The following is a 13,093-nucleotide window of genomic DNA, read 5'->3' as shown; positions in this document are numbered from 1 at the left end:
GTACTCAGGAACTAGAGTTAGGAGGATCTCTGAGTTCGAGGCCAGCCCGGTCTATAGAGTGAGTTCCAGAGCAGCCAGAGCTATACAGAGAAACCCTGTCTCAAAAAACAAAACAGAAAAAGAAAATTGAGAAAAATCTTCAAGAGCCAAATATCTCCTACCCTGAACACGCTGTGTCCCCTAAAGTCACCCCCCGCACTGGATGTCATTTTTTCAAATTGAAACAGAACTCTATTGCTCTAAATATTCTCATAGGCCTGAACCCTGCCTCAGTCACCCCGTATTGCACGTCCGAAACCTTCCATCAGGTGAGCCCGACTTGGCTCCTGACCAAAAAGTAACATTATGTCCGGGCCTCACCTGTTGGCGGGACGTAGTCCCGGGCCGGAGGCCGCAGAGCTGGCCCCGGCCACACTGAGACGGTGGGGTCACTAAGTGGCCGGTGCAAGAGACCGCGCCACCGGTCCCTCAGCAGGGGATAGACTCGCCACATCGTTCCCAAGGGCCTGGGTGGACACATACGTGAAAAGAGAGTACAGGCCTAGAGCGAAGAGATGCCCAAATCCCTCGCTGGTTCTGTACGGAAACCTCTCACCAATGGTTCAAAGCCCTCAGCCTTCTCAGCACGCCGCCATCTTCCTCATGACACCTACGGCGCGCCGTCGCCGCCGCACGCCCCCTGCGTACCGCTCCCGCCCCCGTCAATCTGCATCACAAGCGTGCTCGCCCCGCCCCCTCCATGCCGCGCCACGGGAAGAAAACTACAAGTCCCAGAGGGCCGTGGGCGCACTGCGCCACGTGCTTTCTCTGTCTGCCAATGGACGGAAGCGCCGCGTGAGCTTGCTCCCGCCTCTCCGGCTCGCCCGCGCCAATTGGAAGCTGCAGAGTGTGTGTGTGTTTGTGTGTGTGTGTGTGAGTGTGTGCGCGCGTGTGTGTGTGAGTGTGTGTGTGCGTGTGTGTTTGTGTGTATGAGTGAGTGTGTGTGTGTGTGCGTGTGTGTGTGTGTGCCCGTGGGGCAAGTGGGAAGAAGACCCAGCTCAGCACAGGGAGGCCCTGCTTGCAGGTCTCGGGGTCCAGGTGGCGACACGAGCGCTCGGTCAGCCGGCAGCGGGCGGGTGGTTCCCCAGCCCCTCCCCCGCGCGTGCGCGCCCGGGTCCGCCCTCCCCGCAGCTTCGGCTCCCGCGCGGCGGCGGCGGTTCCTTCCCCCTCCCCCAGCCCTGGCTCCGGGGGACCCCGCGATGCCGGTCCGCACCGAGTGTCCCCCGCCGGCGGGTGCCTCAGCCACATCCGCGGCCTCTCTCATCCCGCCGCCGCCCATCAACACCCAGCAGCCCGGCGTGGCCACCAGCTTGCTCTACAGCGGCTCCAAGTTCCGTGGCCACCAGAAGAGCAAGGGGAACTCGTACGACGTAGAGGTGGTGCTGCAGGTGAGCGCCAGGCGGCCAGGCCGGGCCCGAGGGCCTCCTCGCGGCGCTCACGGGCCGGGCCTGCCCTGGGCTCCTCGAGCCCTCAGCCGCGGACCAGGCCCTCACTGCCGGGGCCTCCTGCACCCGGCGCCTCCCACCGGGACCTGCCCAGCTGATGTCACACTCTCGAACCCTACCCCTAACCCACCCCTAGACTCAGAGCCTGTAGCGGCCAGCCTCCTACCGACCCCGAAGACTGTCCAACACTTGGAGCCTTTGACTCGCCCGCTTGCGATCCGGAAGCACCCCCATGACTAGCCGTCCTTTAGCCTGGGTCGGTTCTTCCCAAGTCCTGTCCTCCCTACACCAGCCAGCCCTCCCACCAGTCCCTGTCAGATCCTGAAAAACTCTCCATTGGCTGTCCCAAACTCAGTACCTCTCGGTAGCGGCCAGTGTCATATTCTCCCAGAATGAAGCTTTTCCTCTGACCCCAACTCCGTCTCGAGTGTCAGGGATCTTCCTTGCTCCTTAGAACTCAAATCAGCCCACTGCTGACAGGGGTGAGGTGACCAACCTCCCTCCATTGGCTGAGACAACCCACAGAGGTTGAGGATCCCCAAAGACCAGGTCATCACACCCAAATATCTCCAGTTGCATCACTTAGTGTTAAGACCTTGTCTCCTGGGGCCTTCCAGTACCAAAACCCAGCGTCAGTTAGTTCATAGTCATCTGCTGCTCCACTATGCTTCCTGCCCCGGTCTTCCTACCCTACCCTGCGCTGCAGCCACTTCCCAACCCCGGCAGTCCCCCCCCCCAGGCTTCTCCCCTCCCTGGCAGTCCCCCCTGGCCTCTCCCCAGACCTCGCACCTTGCTCCAGCTGGTTGCTATTGCTGGCTGTAGTGTTGCTGATTTTTATCTACATAGCTCCAGAGTTTCCTCCCAGCCTCAGATGCCCAAGTACTGAGAAATCTAACCCAGTTTTGTTTTGTGTCCATTTACCTCCCCCTATTTGACCTGGATATCTGAGTACGGGCTGGTGACTGCCAGTCCCTGAACAACTTTGAAACTTCAGCTTCATCTGCTCTGGGCCTTTCTTTTCCAGAACTCCACCTCTTTCTCTCTTCCTTGAAGCTTTTCCCAACTGAAGGAGATGGGTGGAAGTAGATATTTCTCTTTCATCTCCCCCTCCACAATTAAACTGCCTGCCTGGAGACCTGTTTCCCATACCACCATCTGTGCATTTTCCTAATGCCACCTAAGTAGTTCCCCAAGTCTTGTTCCTTGAAAGCCCTGCCAGAGGTTTAGACGTGTGTGCTGCCCCAGGATCCCCGGGATGTACAGTGAACATGTACATCATATCCAGCCTTTATTCTAATTTCCCATCTCAGATTCTTTTGAGCAAATAGATCTACCACTCCAAAGACATGAGAATGTCTCTCCTTTCTAACTGCAACACACTCATCAGCCCTTTTCTTTCTTACCATTTGTGGGAATAGTTCTCTCAGCTTTTTGATTGGGAAAACCATACTGTTATTAAATATATTTTTTTTCATAAAGCTCTGTCAGGAACTATGGTGTTTATTGTCATTGGAAAGCTGTGGCTTAGCTATTTCAAGCCTTATTAGCTACTGCGATCATCATTTTTCCCCCTTAAGATGTGATACTATAGTATGAAAAAGTTAGACCTTTGCATTCAATTAATCATAAAATTCTGGAAGTGAGATCCGTGCATGGATCATGTTTGGAATGGCCCTGAATTTCTGCCCATTTACTGATTTCTGATATAATAGGTTAATAACTGCCAGAGCAACTAGATGTCAAAGGGAAATCTGTTATCATTTGTCTGTTCCCTGCCTTGTGAGGGGCCTTGTGAATCAATGAAAATAGTCATTGAGTTAGAGGCATGGTTGATAGGTGTGGTTGATAGGTGTGAGGTAGCCCACAGCCTTATGTGGAATGCCTAGTGGTGGGAATGGTTGGTGGTCATGCCACGGAACGTTCTCCTATCTTGGCCAGTGAGCTTGTTGTTGTGATCAGGTGGAAGCATAGAAACTGTAATGTTAACTGGTCTCTTCTAGACTCAGCCCTTTGAGAATAGTTCTGTCTTTCATAATTCAACCTCTTTCCTGCTTTTCTTGTTTGTTTGGCTTAAACTATTTTTAGGAAGCAGAATAATGTGGCAGTTAAAGGAATGGGCTCTGAAGCCAAATCAATGAAAGTACACCTGCTTGTTCTTCCTAAGTACTTTTGTTAAGATGTACTCCACATACCATACTGTTTACCTATTCAAGGTGTACCCTTAATGGTTTTTAGGATATTCACAAAGGTGTACAACTATCACCAGATTTTAGAACATATTTATTTACCCATACACCTTATACTTTGTACACCTTAGCCATCACACTTACCAATCCTAGGCTAATCTTTTTCTACAGACTTAGCAATTCTGAGACCAGGTCTGGTAGTATTCACTTATAATTCCAAAATTCAGAACCTGAGGCCAGAATTTGGGCTGCAAAATAGACCCATTCTCAAAAATAAACAAAAAAACTTAGATTCATCTTTTACCTGTTCTGCACATGTTGTATAAATAAGGTCACGTAGTTTTCCTTTCGTGACCTGTTTCTCTACATAGCATATATTCAGGGCTCATCCATGTCTCAGTACATGTCAGTACTTCATTGCTTTCTGTTGTTGCTCTTTGTAAACATTGCCTCTATTTTGTTTAGCCATTGATCAGCTGATAGACTTTTAGGTTATTTCTACTTTGGGACTATTATCACTAATGCTGTTATGAATATTCATATACAGATTTTTGGTTTTGAGGTGTGCATCTCTGTATATTGCCTAGATTATCTTTGAACCCCTAACTCCAAGTGACCTTCCTCCTTTCGCTGTCACAGGTACTAGAACTATATGTATGAACCACCAGCCCAGCTGTATGCGAATTTTTATGTGCACATGTTTTTGTTTCTCTTGACTAAATATAAATAACCTAGAGATAGAATTGCTGGAGTTTATAGTATCTCTCGGTTTAATACTTTAGCAAACTACCAGTGGTTTTTAAAATGGTGTAACCATTTTATATTTCCTCTTAACAGCTCCAACTTTTTCACATCTTTACAAACTTTTTTGATTATAATCATATCAGTGGGTATGAAATGGTATCTCATGGTCTTAATAGAAATGTCTCAAAAGATGCTGTATATCCTGTCCTGTGTTTTCAGAACAGTGGGGTGTGTACACATACCAATGAGTGCACATGTGCTTATACACATGGAGGTCAGAGGTCTATATTAGGTGTCTTCTTCTATTGCTTTCCAACTTATTTTTTGAGATAGGGGCTCTCACTGAACCTGATTTCCTAGACTAACTGCCAGGGAATTCCAGGGACTGACCTGTGTGAGCCTCCCCAGCACTGGGATTACAGGTGTGCCCTACCTCATCTGGCTCTTTTGTCTACTAGAAATCTAAATTCAGATTCTCATACTTGCATAACAAGCACTTCAACAACTGAGTCATCTCAACAACCCTAGAACACTAATTCTCAACTTTCTGATGCCGTGACCCTTTAATACAATTCCTCATATTGTGGTGACCCCCCAACCATAAAATTACTTTGTTGCTACTTCATAACTATAATTTTGCTACTGTTATGAATTGTAAATACCTGATACTCAGGATACCTAGACATGAGGGAGTCACAACCCACATAACATCCTTTATTTTGAAATTCTAGTATAACAACTACTAAAAATATATCCAAGGTTCCAACAAGATCTTTTCCCCTGCTCTATGACTGTTTCCCTCTATGCCATCCGTTAAGTCACCAGTAGTGTAAAGCCCAGGTCCCTATGAAGGGAATATTTTACTTTTTTTTTTTAAAGGTTTATTTATTATATGTAAGTACACTGTAGCTGTCTAAAGACACTCCAGAAGAGGGCATCAGATCTCATTACAAATGGTTGTGAGCCACCATGTGGGTGCTGGGATTTAAACTCAGGACCTCCAGAAGAGCAGTCAGTGCTCTTAACCACTGAGCCATCTCTCCAGCCCAAAAGGAATATTTTAAAAGAGCGACTGTTAGACACAGCTGTGCTGAGAGGCCTCCTTGCTAAACATTTGCCTTGTTACCTTTTACACTGAGATGTCTCCTCCTTCATTGAGAGCTGTATGCATGTAGGGTGATTTAGGTTCACTCATCATCATCAAGATCAGTTTGGGAAGACTGGGAAGGATGTGGTTGAATGGAGGCCAGATAGAAATTCTGATTGTTGAGCATGCAAATGTGAAGCAATGTACACTGTAGTTTTTAATCTTATTAGCAAGTATTTCTTCCATCTGATAGCCTTTAGCTCTAAAAACCACTAACTGTATTGAGTGCTATAAGAACCACAAAAGTGAAATTTAAGGCTTCAGGCTCAGAGTGGCCCTTAATAAAAACTTACTGAAGCATGTGTGAATCAGCTGTGTTACCTAGTCCCAGTGCTAAAGCCAGCAAGTGAAGATACTGAAATACTTTGGCAGTTTTTGCATGGTTTACCTGTGATACCAGCACCAAGATGTGACAGACATTTGGCTTCTTTGGAACCTCATTGCTTTGGTGCTGACATCGTCTGGCTAAATAGGTTCATTACAGTTTTTTTTTTTGTTTTGTTTTGTTTTGTTTTGTTTTGTTTTTGTTGTTGTTGTTTTTTGTTTTTTTTTTTGTTTGTTTGTTTTTTTGAGACAGGCTTTCTCTGTATAGCCCTGGCTGTCCTGGAACTCACTCAGTAGACCAGGCTGGCCTCGAACTCAGAAATCTGCCTGCCTCTGCCTCCCAAGTGCTGGGATTAAAGGCATGCGTTACCACTGCCCGGCCTCATTACAGTTCTTAAAAAGTGCCTTAATATTTGATTTGTGTTAGAGATAGGTGAGGGCTAGAGAGAGGGGGGTTCAGCAGTTAAGAGCACATACTGCTCTTGTAGAGGACCCAATTTCCCAGTACCCATGTCAGGCAGCTCACAACTTATAACTACAGCTCCAGGATGTGCACATACTCATATATAGACATAGATATAATTAAAAAGAATAACATCTTTTTTTAAAAATTTGATCAGTGCCATAAAACTCTTAGTTTCTTGGAAACCTCATTTAACACATATGTTCCAAGTACCTCTGTACTTTGTTTTGCTTTCAGAAGTTAATAGGCAATTTCAGAGTTTATCATAATTAGAGGCACTTTAAGTCATGAATGCTGAAACCCTCCCTCAGGTGCTAGGCCCTGTTTTTTGGGGGGTGGGGGTGGGGGAAAGAAAGACAGAAGCATACACGACCAATAAATGATCTACTGCATGACATTAGCACATGGCTCCAGGTCCCATGATGGGTTGGTTCCATCCATCTTTCTGAGCTGCCATCCTCAGCATTTCCTGATCTATTTCTCTTGCTGGTCTCTTGGTATTTAGTCTCCTGAGACTGAATGCTGCTTGTTGTTTTTCCCACCATGAGAGAAAGGAAGAGACTCTTATTCCATATATGCCCATTCAAATATTAGTGCTCCTTCAAAAGCTCTTGTATTCTTATTGGCCAGATTGGAATCACTCACCCCTACAGCTATGGCTCACAGGTGATGGGGGTCTATAGTGCTAAAAATGACCAAGTCTTATAAACAGGGTAGGTGTCAGAACAAAATCCAGGTTCTGCTAGCTTTTTTTTTTTTTAAGTTGGTTGTTGAGTAGACATCAGCAGTGTCTAAATGATTAATGACCTATGGCTGCCAAGCCTTAAAATCTCCGGTGTTCCTTCTACCTGTCTTGGGCTCAAAGTCCAGGGACTACAGAATGGCTCAGCAGCTAAGAGCTCTGCTTCTCTTCCAGAAAACACAGGTTTGATTCCCAACACACACACATTGCAGCTTACAAGCATATCTAATTGCAGTTGTAGGGGGTCTAATGTCATCTTCTGGCTTCCACAGGCATCAAGCATACATGTAGTACAGAAACATATATATGGGCAAACACTCATACACATTAAAACACAAAAATCTAAGCCAGATATGGTGGCACACACTTTTAATCCCAGCACTAGAGGGGAAGAGGCAGGTGGATTTCTGAGTTTAAGGCCAGTCAACCAGGATGATATGGCGATACCCTGTCTTTGGAGGGAAAATAAAAAGTCTTTATGATGTAGGCCAAATCAACATTCACAAAATCTTGGGTGGCATCCGGGTTCATAATTAAAATTAATTCCTTCTAGCTCTTCATAAAATGTTATTCTAAAATGATCTGCTCATTTCATAACAAAATAATTCAAGATGCTGCTTAGGGTCAATAAGAGGGCAGGAAAAGCTCTCCCAAGCCAGTGGCTGAGTAGCAGAGAGATCAAGACACTTAGGGTTAGAGATGGCTCTGGGAATCTAGGTGGGAAGGACTACGTGTATAACAATGCACAGTCTGCAAATGAGAGAGAAGTGGACAGAAAATGAACAGGCAGTTCCAGAAGGCACACCTTGAAATATTTGGCCAAAGGGAGTAAGAGAGATCTGGGATCATTTTTTTAAGATTCATGTTTTATTATTTTTAATTATGTATATGTATGTCTGCATATGGGAATGTGCACATGAATGCACGTGCCTATGAAGGCCAAAAGGTGATGGATCCCCTAGGACTAGAGGTTCAAATAGTTATGAGTCACCTGATATGGGGCCTGGCAAGTAAACTTGGATCTTCTGGAAGAGCAGCAAATGCTCTTAACAACTGAGTCATTTCTTTAACCCATGAGAAAATTTTCATTGTCAATCAAAACTGAAGGTGGGCCAGGCAGTGGTGGCGCACGCCTTTAATCCCAGCACTTGGGAGGCAGAGGCAGGCAAATTTTTGAGCCAGCCTGGTCTACAGAGTGAGTTCCAGGACAGCCCTGGCTGTCCTGAGACAGAGAAACCCTGTCTCAAAAAACAAAAACAAAAAAACAGAACTGAAGGTAGGAAAGGTGGCAGAGGTTGTATTGTGCTGGGTGTATGCTGACCTTGGCCTTACAGGATTTCTGAAGCACCCCAGGGGCTCATTTGTAAACACTGTCTTTTCTTTACAGCACGTGGACACTGGGAACTCTTACCTTTGTGGGTATCTGAAGATTAAAGGCCTTACAGAGGTAAGTGCTTCTTGCCAGATCTGGGATAGGAAGGTGAACAGAGAGCAGCTCAGAGAGCCCAGTACCACAATCCCATGCTGTAATTCTTTTGATTATGTGGACCATAATACTGCAGTTTTGATTGTCCATTTGCAAATGTAAACAGACACAAAATTTCCCCTTTGGTCATCAGTGTACAGGAAATGAAGACTCAGCATGCACTCAACCACTGAGCTACACCCACAGCCCTCATAAATCACAGCATGATTGATTAGTCATTTTATGATTGATCTTTGAGTCAGAAAAGCCTAAATTGACCTCAAACTCAAGTTACCTGTCTCAACCTCTGGAATGCTAAGATTATAGCTATGTACTATTGTGTCTGGCAGTGTTAATCCTTTTTTAAGAAAAATTATATGGACTAGAGAGATGGCTCAGCAGTTGAAAGTGCTTGCTGACCAGATATCAAATCATAGCACTCATATAAATAAGCTGGCATCAGTGTACTTTTTTTAAGATTTATTTTATATATATTGGTGTTTTGTTTGCATGTACATTTGCACACCAGAAGAGGGCATCAGGTCCCATGGAACTACAGATACAGACACAGTTATGCATGATTATGAGCTGCCATGTAGGTGGTAGGACTTAAATGTGGGACATCAGGAAGAGCAGCCAGTGTTACATAACCACTGAGACATCTCCCAAGCCCTCCAGCGCACCTTTATAAACTTACCTCCTGTGTAGGCAGACAAGGCTCACTGGAGCTTGCTGGCTTTCCACCTAACCAAGGAAACACCAGCTCTAGGCTCAGGAGGTGATCCTGTCTCAGAGAAATATGTAGAAAGTGATGGAAAAGAATGCCTGATATGCTCTTCCTAAAAGCACAAGACACAAACAAAAATCTTGGTGGGGGGAAAAAAAAGATCAGAGAGATAGTTTAGCAGTTAAAAGCATTTGCAGATGACCCAAACTTTCTTCCCAGGACCCACACTGGACATCTTATAACCATTGTTGAGCTCCGTGGAATCCAAAACCTTCTTGTGGAATCTATAGACACCCCATGCTTCTGGCATACATGCACATGCCCATAAGTAAAGAGAAAAATAATACAACCTCCACCTTTATCATGAATTGAAGTCTTTGAGATACAAGAGTGAAGGTTTTTGAAGTTAATTAAATCTTGTGGTTTAGCTGGTCATGGTAGCACGCGCCTTTAATCCTAATGAGGCAGGGGCAGGCGGATCTCTTTGACACCTACCTGCTTTACAGAGTGAGTTTCTGGACAACCAGGGCTACATGGAGAAATCCTGTCTCAAAACCAAGTTAAGTAAATAAATATTGTGGTTCATTGGAACAGTGAAAAGGAAGAGTCTGGTTTTCAGCCTGATGACTAAAAATAAAGCACTCTGTCCTCTCATAGCTTTCTAATCCTCAAGACTTCTGAGATTAAGAAGGTAGAGAAGAGCCTCCCTTCTTTCCATTAGTGGCTAAACAGAAAAGGGATGCCTTTTCTGCCAGGAGTGGCTAGGCACAGCCCTATTGCAGCTTCTCATGGCCTTTTTTGCTTCATGCAGTCCTGAATGCCCAGCAGGACTGAGATGGGTTGAACAGAGCCTGTAAACCTCACTCAGCCCTTTTCTAGATTTGTGACCTTTAGTTTCTCAAGTCTCCCTCTCTCAGCTTCTGCTTAAAGGAGAGTGAAAAACCCCTCCCTGCTTCACCAGATAACCTGTTCACGTGGTGAGCATTATTAGAGTAATTTGTAAATAAGAATGTGGCTCAACCCGGGCAGTGTTGGTGCACGCCTGTAATCCCAGCCCTCTGGGAGGCAGAGGCAGGCGGATTTCTGAGTTCAAGGCCAGCCTGGTCTACAGAATGAGTTCCAGGACAGCCAGGACCACACAGAGAAACCCTGTCCTGAAAAACCAAAAAAAAAAAAAAAAAAAACCAAAAAAAAAAAAAACAAGCAAACAAAAAAGAATGTGGCTCAAATGTAGAGTGCTGTTCTGATGCCCCACAGTCTTCTGCTTATCTTCTAGAAGCTGAGATAAAGATTCTCTAGGAAGTTTATTATTGACACAGAAGGCATCTTCCCCATCTCTAGAAATTTAACCCATCAGAGGACAGAAAGTGATAGTGAAAAGGGGTGGGAGAGGAGCTCTGCTTTGATTTGCCCTAAAAGAAAACGTAGTAAAACAGGATATGCTCGGGCTCAGCAGTGGTGGCGCAGGCCTTTAATCCCAGTACTTGGGATACAGAGGCAGGTGATCTTTATGAGTTTAAAGCTAGCCTGGTCTACAGAGTGAGTTCCAGGACAGCCAAGACTAAACAGAGACACTCTTGTCTTAAGGAAATTTAAAAAAAAAAAAGCAAACAACAACAACAACAACAACAAAAAACACCAAAAAAGCTCATAAGGCAGCCAGAAACTAACAAAATTTGTAATATTTTAGAATATTATAACAGTGACTCCAAAGCCAATCACTTGAGTTGTAGGAAACTGCTAAGAAATGGCAAGAAGCATTACAAATCCTAAAACAGTATGCAGAAGTGCTGACAGCTAAGAGCTCTTCCTAGAGCAAGTTTCCCTGTTGAAGTTCTTCAATCAGGTAGGTGCTGGCATGGCTTTGCAGTGGGACCAGCCCACAGGGATGCATCTTTCCTGGAAAATCTCAGATCTGTAGGCAAAGAGGCCTTTCTAGACCCATGTCCTCCCAAAGTAGTCTGCCCAAGTGCAATACTGTGCCATGCTTCTGTGGGGAATTTAGTAAAAGGTAGTCTATGGCCTGAGATACTTGAGATTCTTCTCTAGTAACATGTTAACAGCTTTATAAAGACACTCAACACATCATGTATTTCATCCTTTTAAAGTACAGGTCTCTCTTGTGTTTGAAGCCCTATCTTACTTAGAACTCACTATACAGTAGCCCAGACTAGCCTCAAGCTCATGATCCTTCTGCCTTAGATGCCTGAACGCTAGCTAGGATGACAGGCATGCAGCCCCACATCTGGACAAAGTGTATAATTCATTGTGAGCTTTGGTATAGTCACAAAGATATGCAACTGATCACTTATCAAATTGTGAGTCTGTTACGCTGTAGCCACAGCTAGCCTGTGCAGAGAGCTGTAATGAGTTGGTTGAGTTTTATACCTGTATTCGTTGTTTGTGCTTTCTCATAACTATTAAAGTATCAGTTGGCTGGGCAGTGGTGGTGCACACCTTTCATCCCAGCATGTGGGAAGCAGAGATAGGTGGATCTCTCTGAATCTGCAACTAGCCTAATCTATAGAGTGAGTTCTAGGACAGTCAGGCCTACATAGAGAAACCCTGTCTTGAAAAAAAGCAAAGTAGTAGTAGTAGTAGTAGTAGTAATATATTGGCACATAGTTTATTTGGATTAAACTACATAAGTGATCTGTTTATAATAGTTGCAGTTTTGTGTATGTAGTGTGAAGTGTTAAATGTTAAATTTAAGGTTATTTGACACACATTCACTAGCAAAGCAGAGCTTTAATGTTTAGGTGCTATTTTGAACTGAAGCAATCAGACTTGTAAAGAATAAGAATCAAATTGTGCTAAATTGTGCTATCTTTGCATTGCTGAGCTAGCCACCAGTAGGGAACAACAGCATGGAGGGTGTCTGGGAGCCCAGCTTTGAAGGAGAGAATATAGTGAGACCCTTCACTCATTAGTCAGACTGAGGTTGGAAACAGGGATGCAGACCACACCACCCAAATTCATGAAACTGATAAATGAGAAAAATGTATGTCACTCTTAACTGAGTACTTGTCGACCTGTTGGCCAAATAACATAAGCCCTGAGAAGACATATCTGCCTGAAGTACCTGTCTTGGGCCTGTTTGGAGTTAGCTTAGAATCAGGACTGATGAAGGAGCTTAGCAGCTACAACCTGCACCTGCCTGGTCTCCCTCCCCATCTCCTCTTCCTAATACCCTTCCTTCTGGTGCTGTTTCTGGCTTGTGAGTGAGTGAGAGTATGTATGCATATTTGTTTTGTTTTGTTTTTCTTATTTTATTTCTCTAAGTTATCCTAAATTTGGCTTTATGGACAAATGCTCAGGGTTCCTATGCCTTCCCTAAGAAATAATCTTTTTGGTGACTTCTGACCAAGATGGATCCAATTCATTGTCATTTATGGTATTTTGGGGAATGCATTATAGTTACCTTCACATGCTCCTAAAGTGTTTAAGAAGTCAGGACAGCATTGTAGTATGCTTTATCTTGTGTGTGCCTGGCTCTCTAAAGGATCCCCAGTTGCTAGTCGTCTGGCCTTTTAAAATATCGTAGCTATTAGAACTGCTTGACCATGACCTTCAGTACTGTTGCAATAGAACACTAAGACAGGTGGGGATTCTGAGATGATATTAAAGCTCAAAATTCAGAAACAATATAATCTTAACTTCCTGTTTAAAATACATGGAGGCCAGATATGATGGTGCCCATTTTTAATCTCAACCCCTGAGAAGCAGAGGCAAGCAGATCTGTTTGAGTTCAATTCTAGACTGGTGAGTTCCAGGCCAGCTAGAGCTATACAATAAGACCCTGTCTTAAAAA

At 44.7% G+C, this 13,093-nt stretch overlaps 2 protein-coding genes across 5 annotated transcripts in view; one reads left to right on the top strand and one right to left on the bottom strand.

The window, feature by feature from the left end:
• The window catches only part of Atpaf2 (ATP synthase mitochondrial F1 complex assembly factor 2), a 17,401-nt gene extending 15,648 nt beyond the window's left edge, over window positions 1-1,753 (bottom strand). For 2 of the 4 annotated variants that reach the window (XM_052193999.1, XM_052194001.1), the window contains exon 1: window positions 361-665. In XM_052193999.1, the coding sequence (XP_052049959.1) occupies window positions 361-520 (160 nt within the window). In that variant the 5' untranslated portion in view covers window positions 521-665. Of the gene's footprint in view, window positions 1-360; window positions 673-1,654 lie in introns of those variants that run through there. The other 2 variants (XM_052194000.1, XM_052194002.1) reach the window with 2 other exon arrangements.
• Window positions 1,135-13,093, top strand: part of Gid4 (GID complex subunit 4 homolog) — a 25,926-nt gene continuing 13,967 nt past the window's right edge. The window contains exons 1-2 of the mRNA XM_052194003.1: window positions 1,135-1,427; window positions 8,478-8,537. Of these exons, the coding sequence (XP_052049963.1) occupies window positions 1,239-1,427; window positions 8,478-8,537 (249 nt within the window). The 5' untranslated portion in view covers window positions 1,135-1,238. The remainder of the gene's footprint in view (window positions 1,428-8,477; window positions 8,538-13,093) is intronic.

This window comes from Apodemus sylvaticus, chromosome 10, assembly GCF_947179515.1.
Source record: "Apodemus sylvaticus chromosome 10, mApoSyl1.1, whole genome shotgun sequence".
Lineage (NCBI taxonomy): Eukaryota > Metazoa > Chordata > Mammalia > Rodentia > Muridae > Apodemus > Apodemus sylvaticus.
The sequence above is the reverse complement of the archived record's forward strand: the minus strand, read 5'-3'. Positions and strand labels throughout refer to the sequence as shown.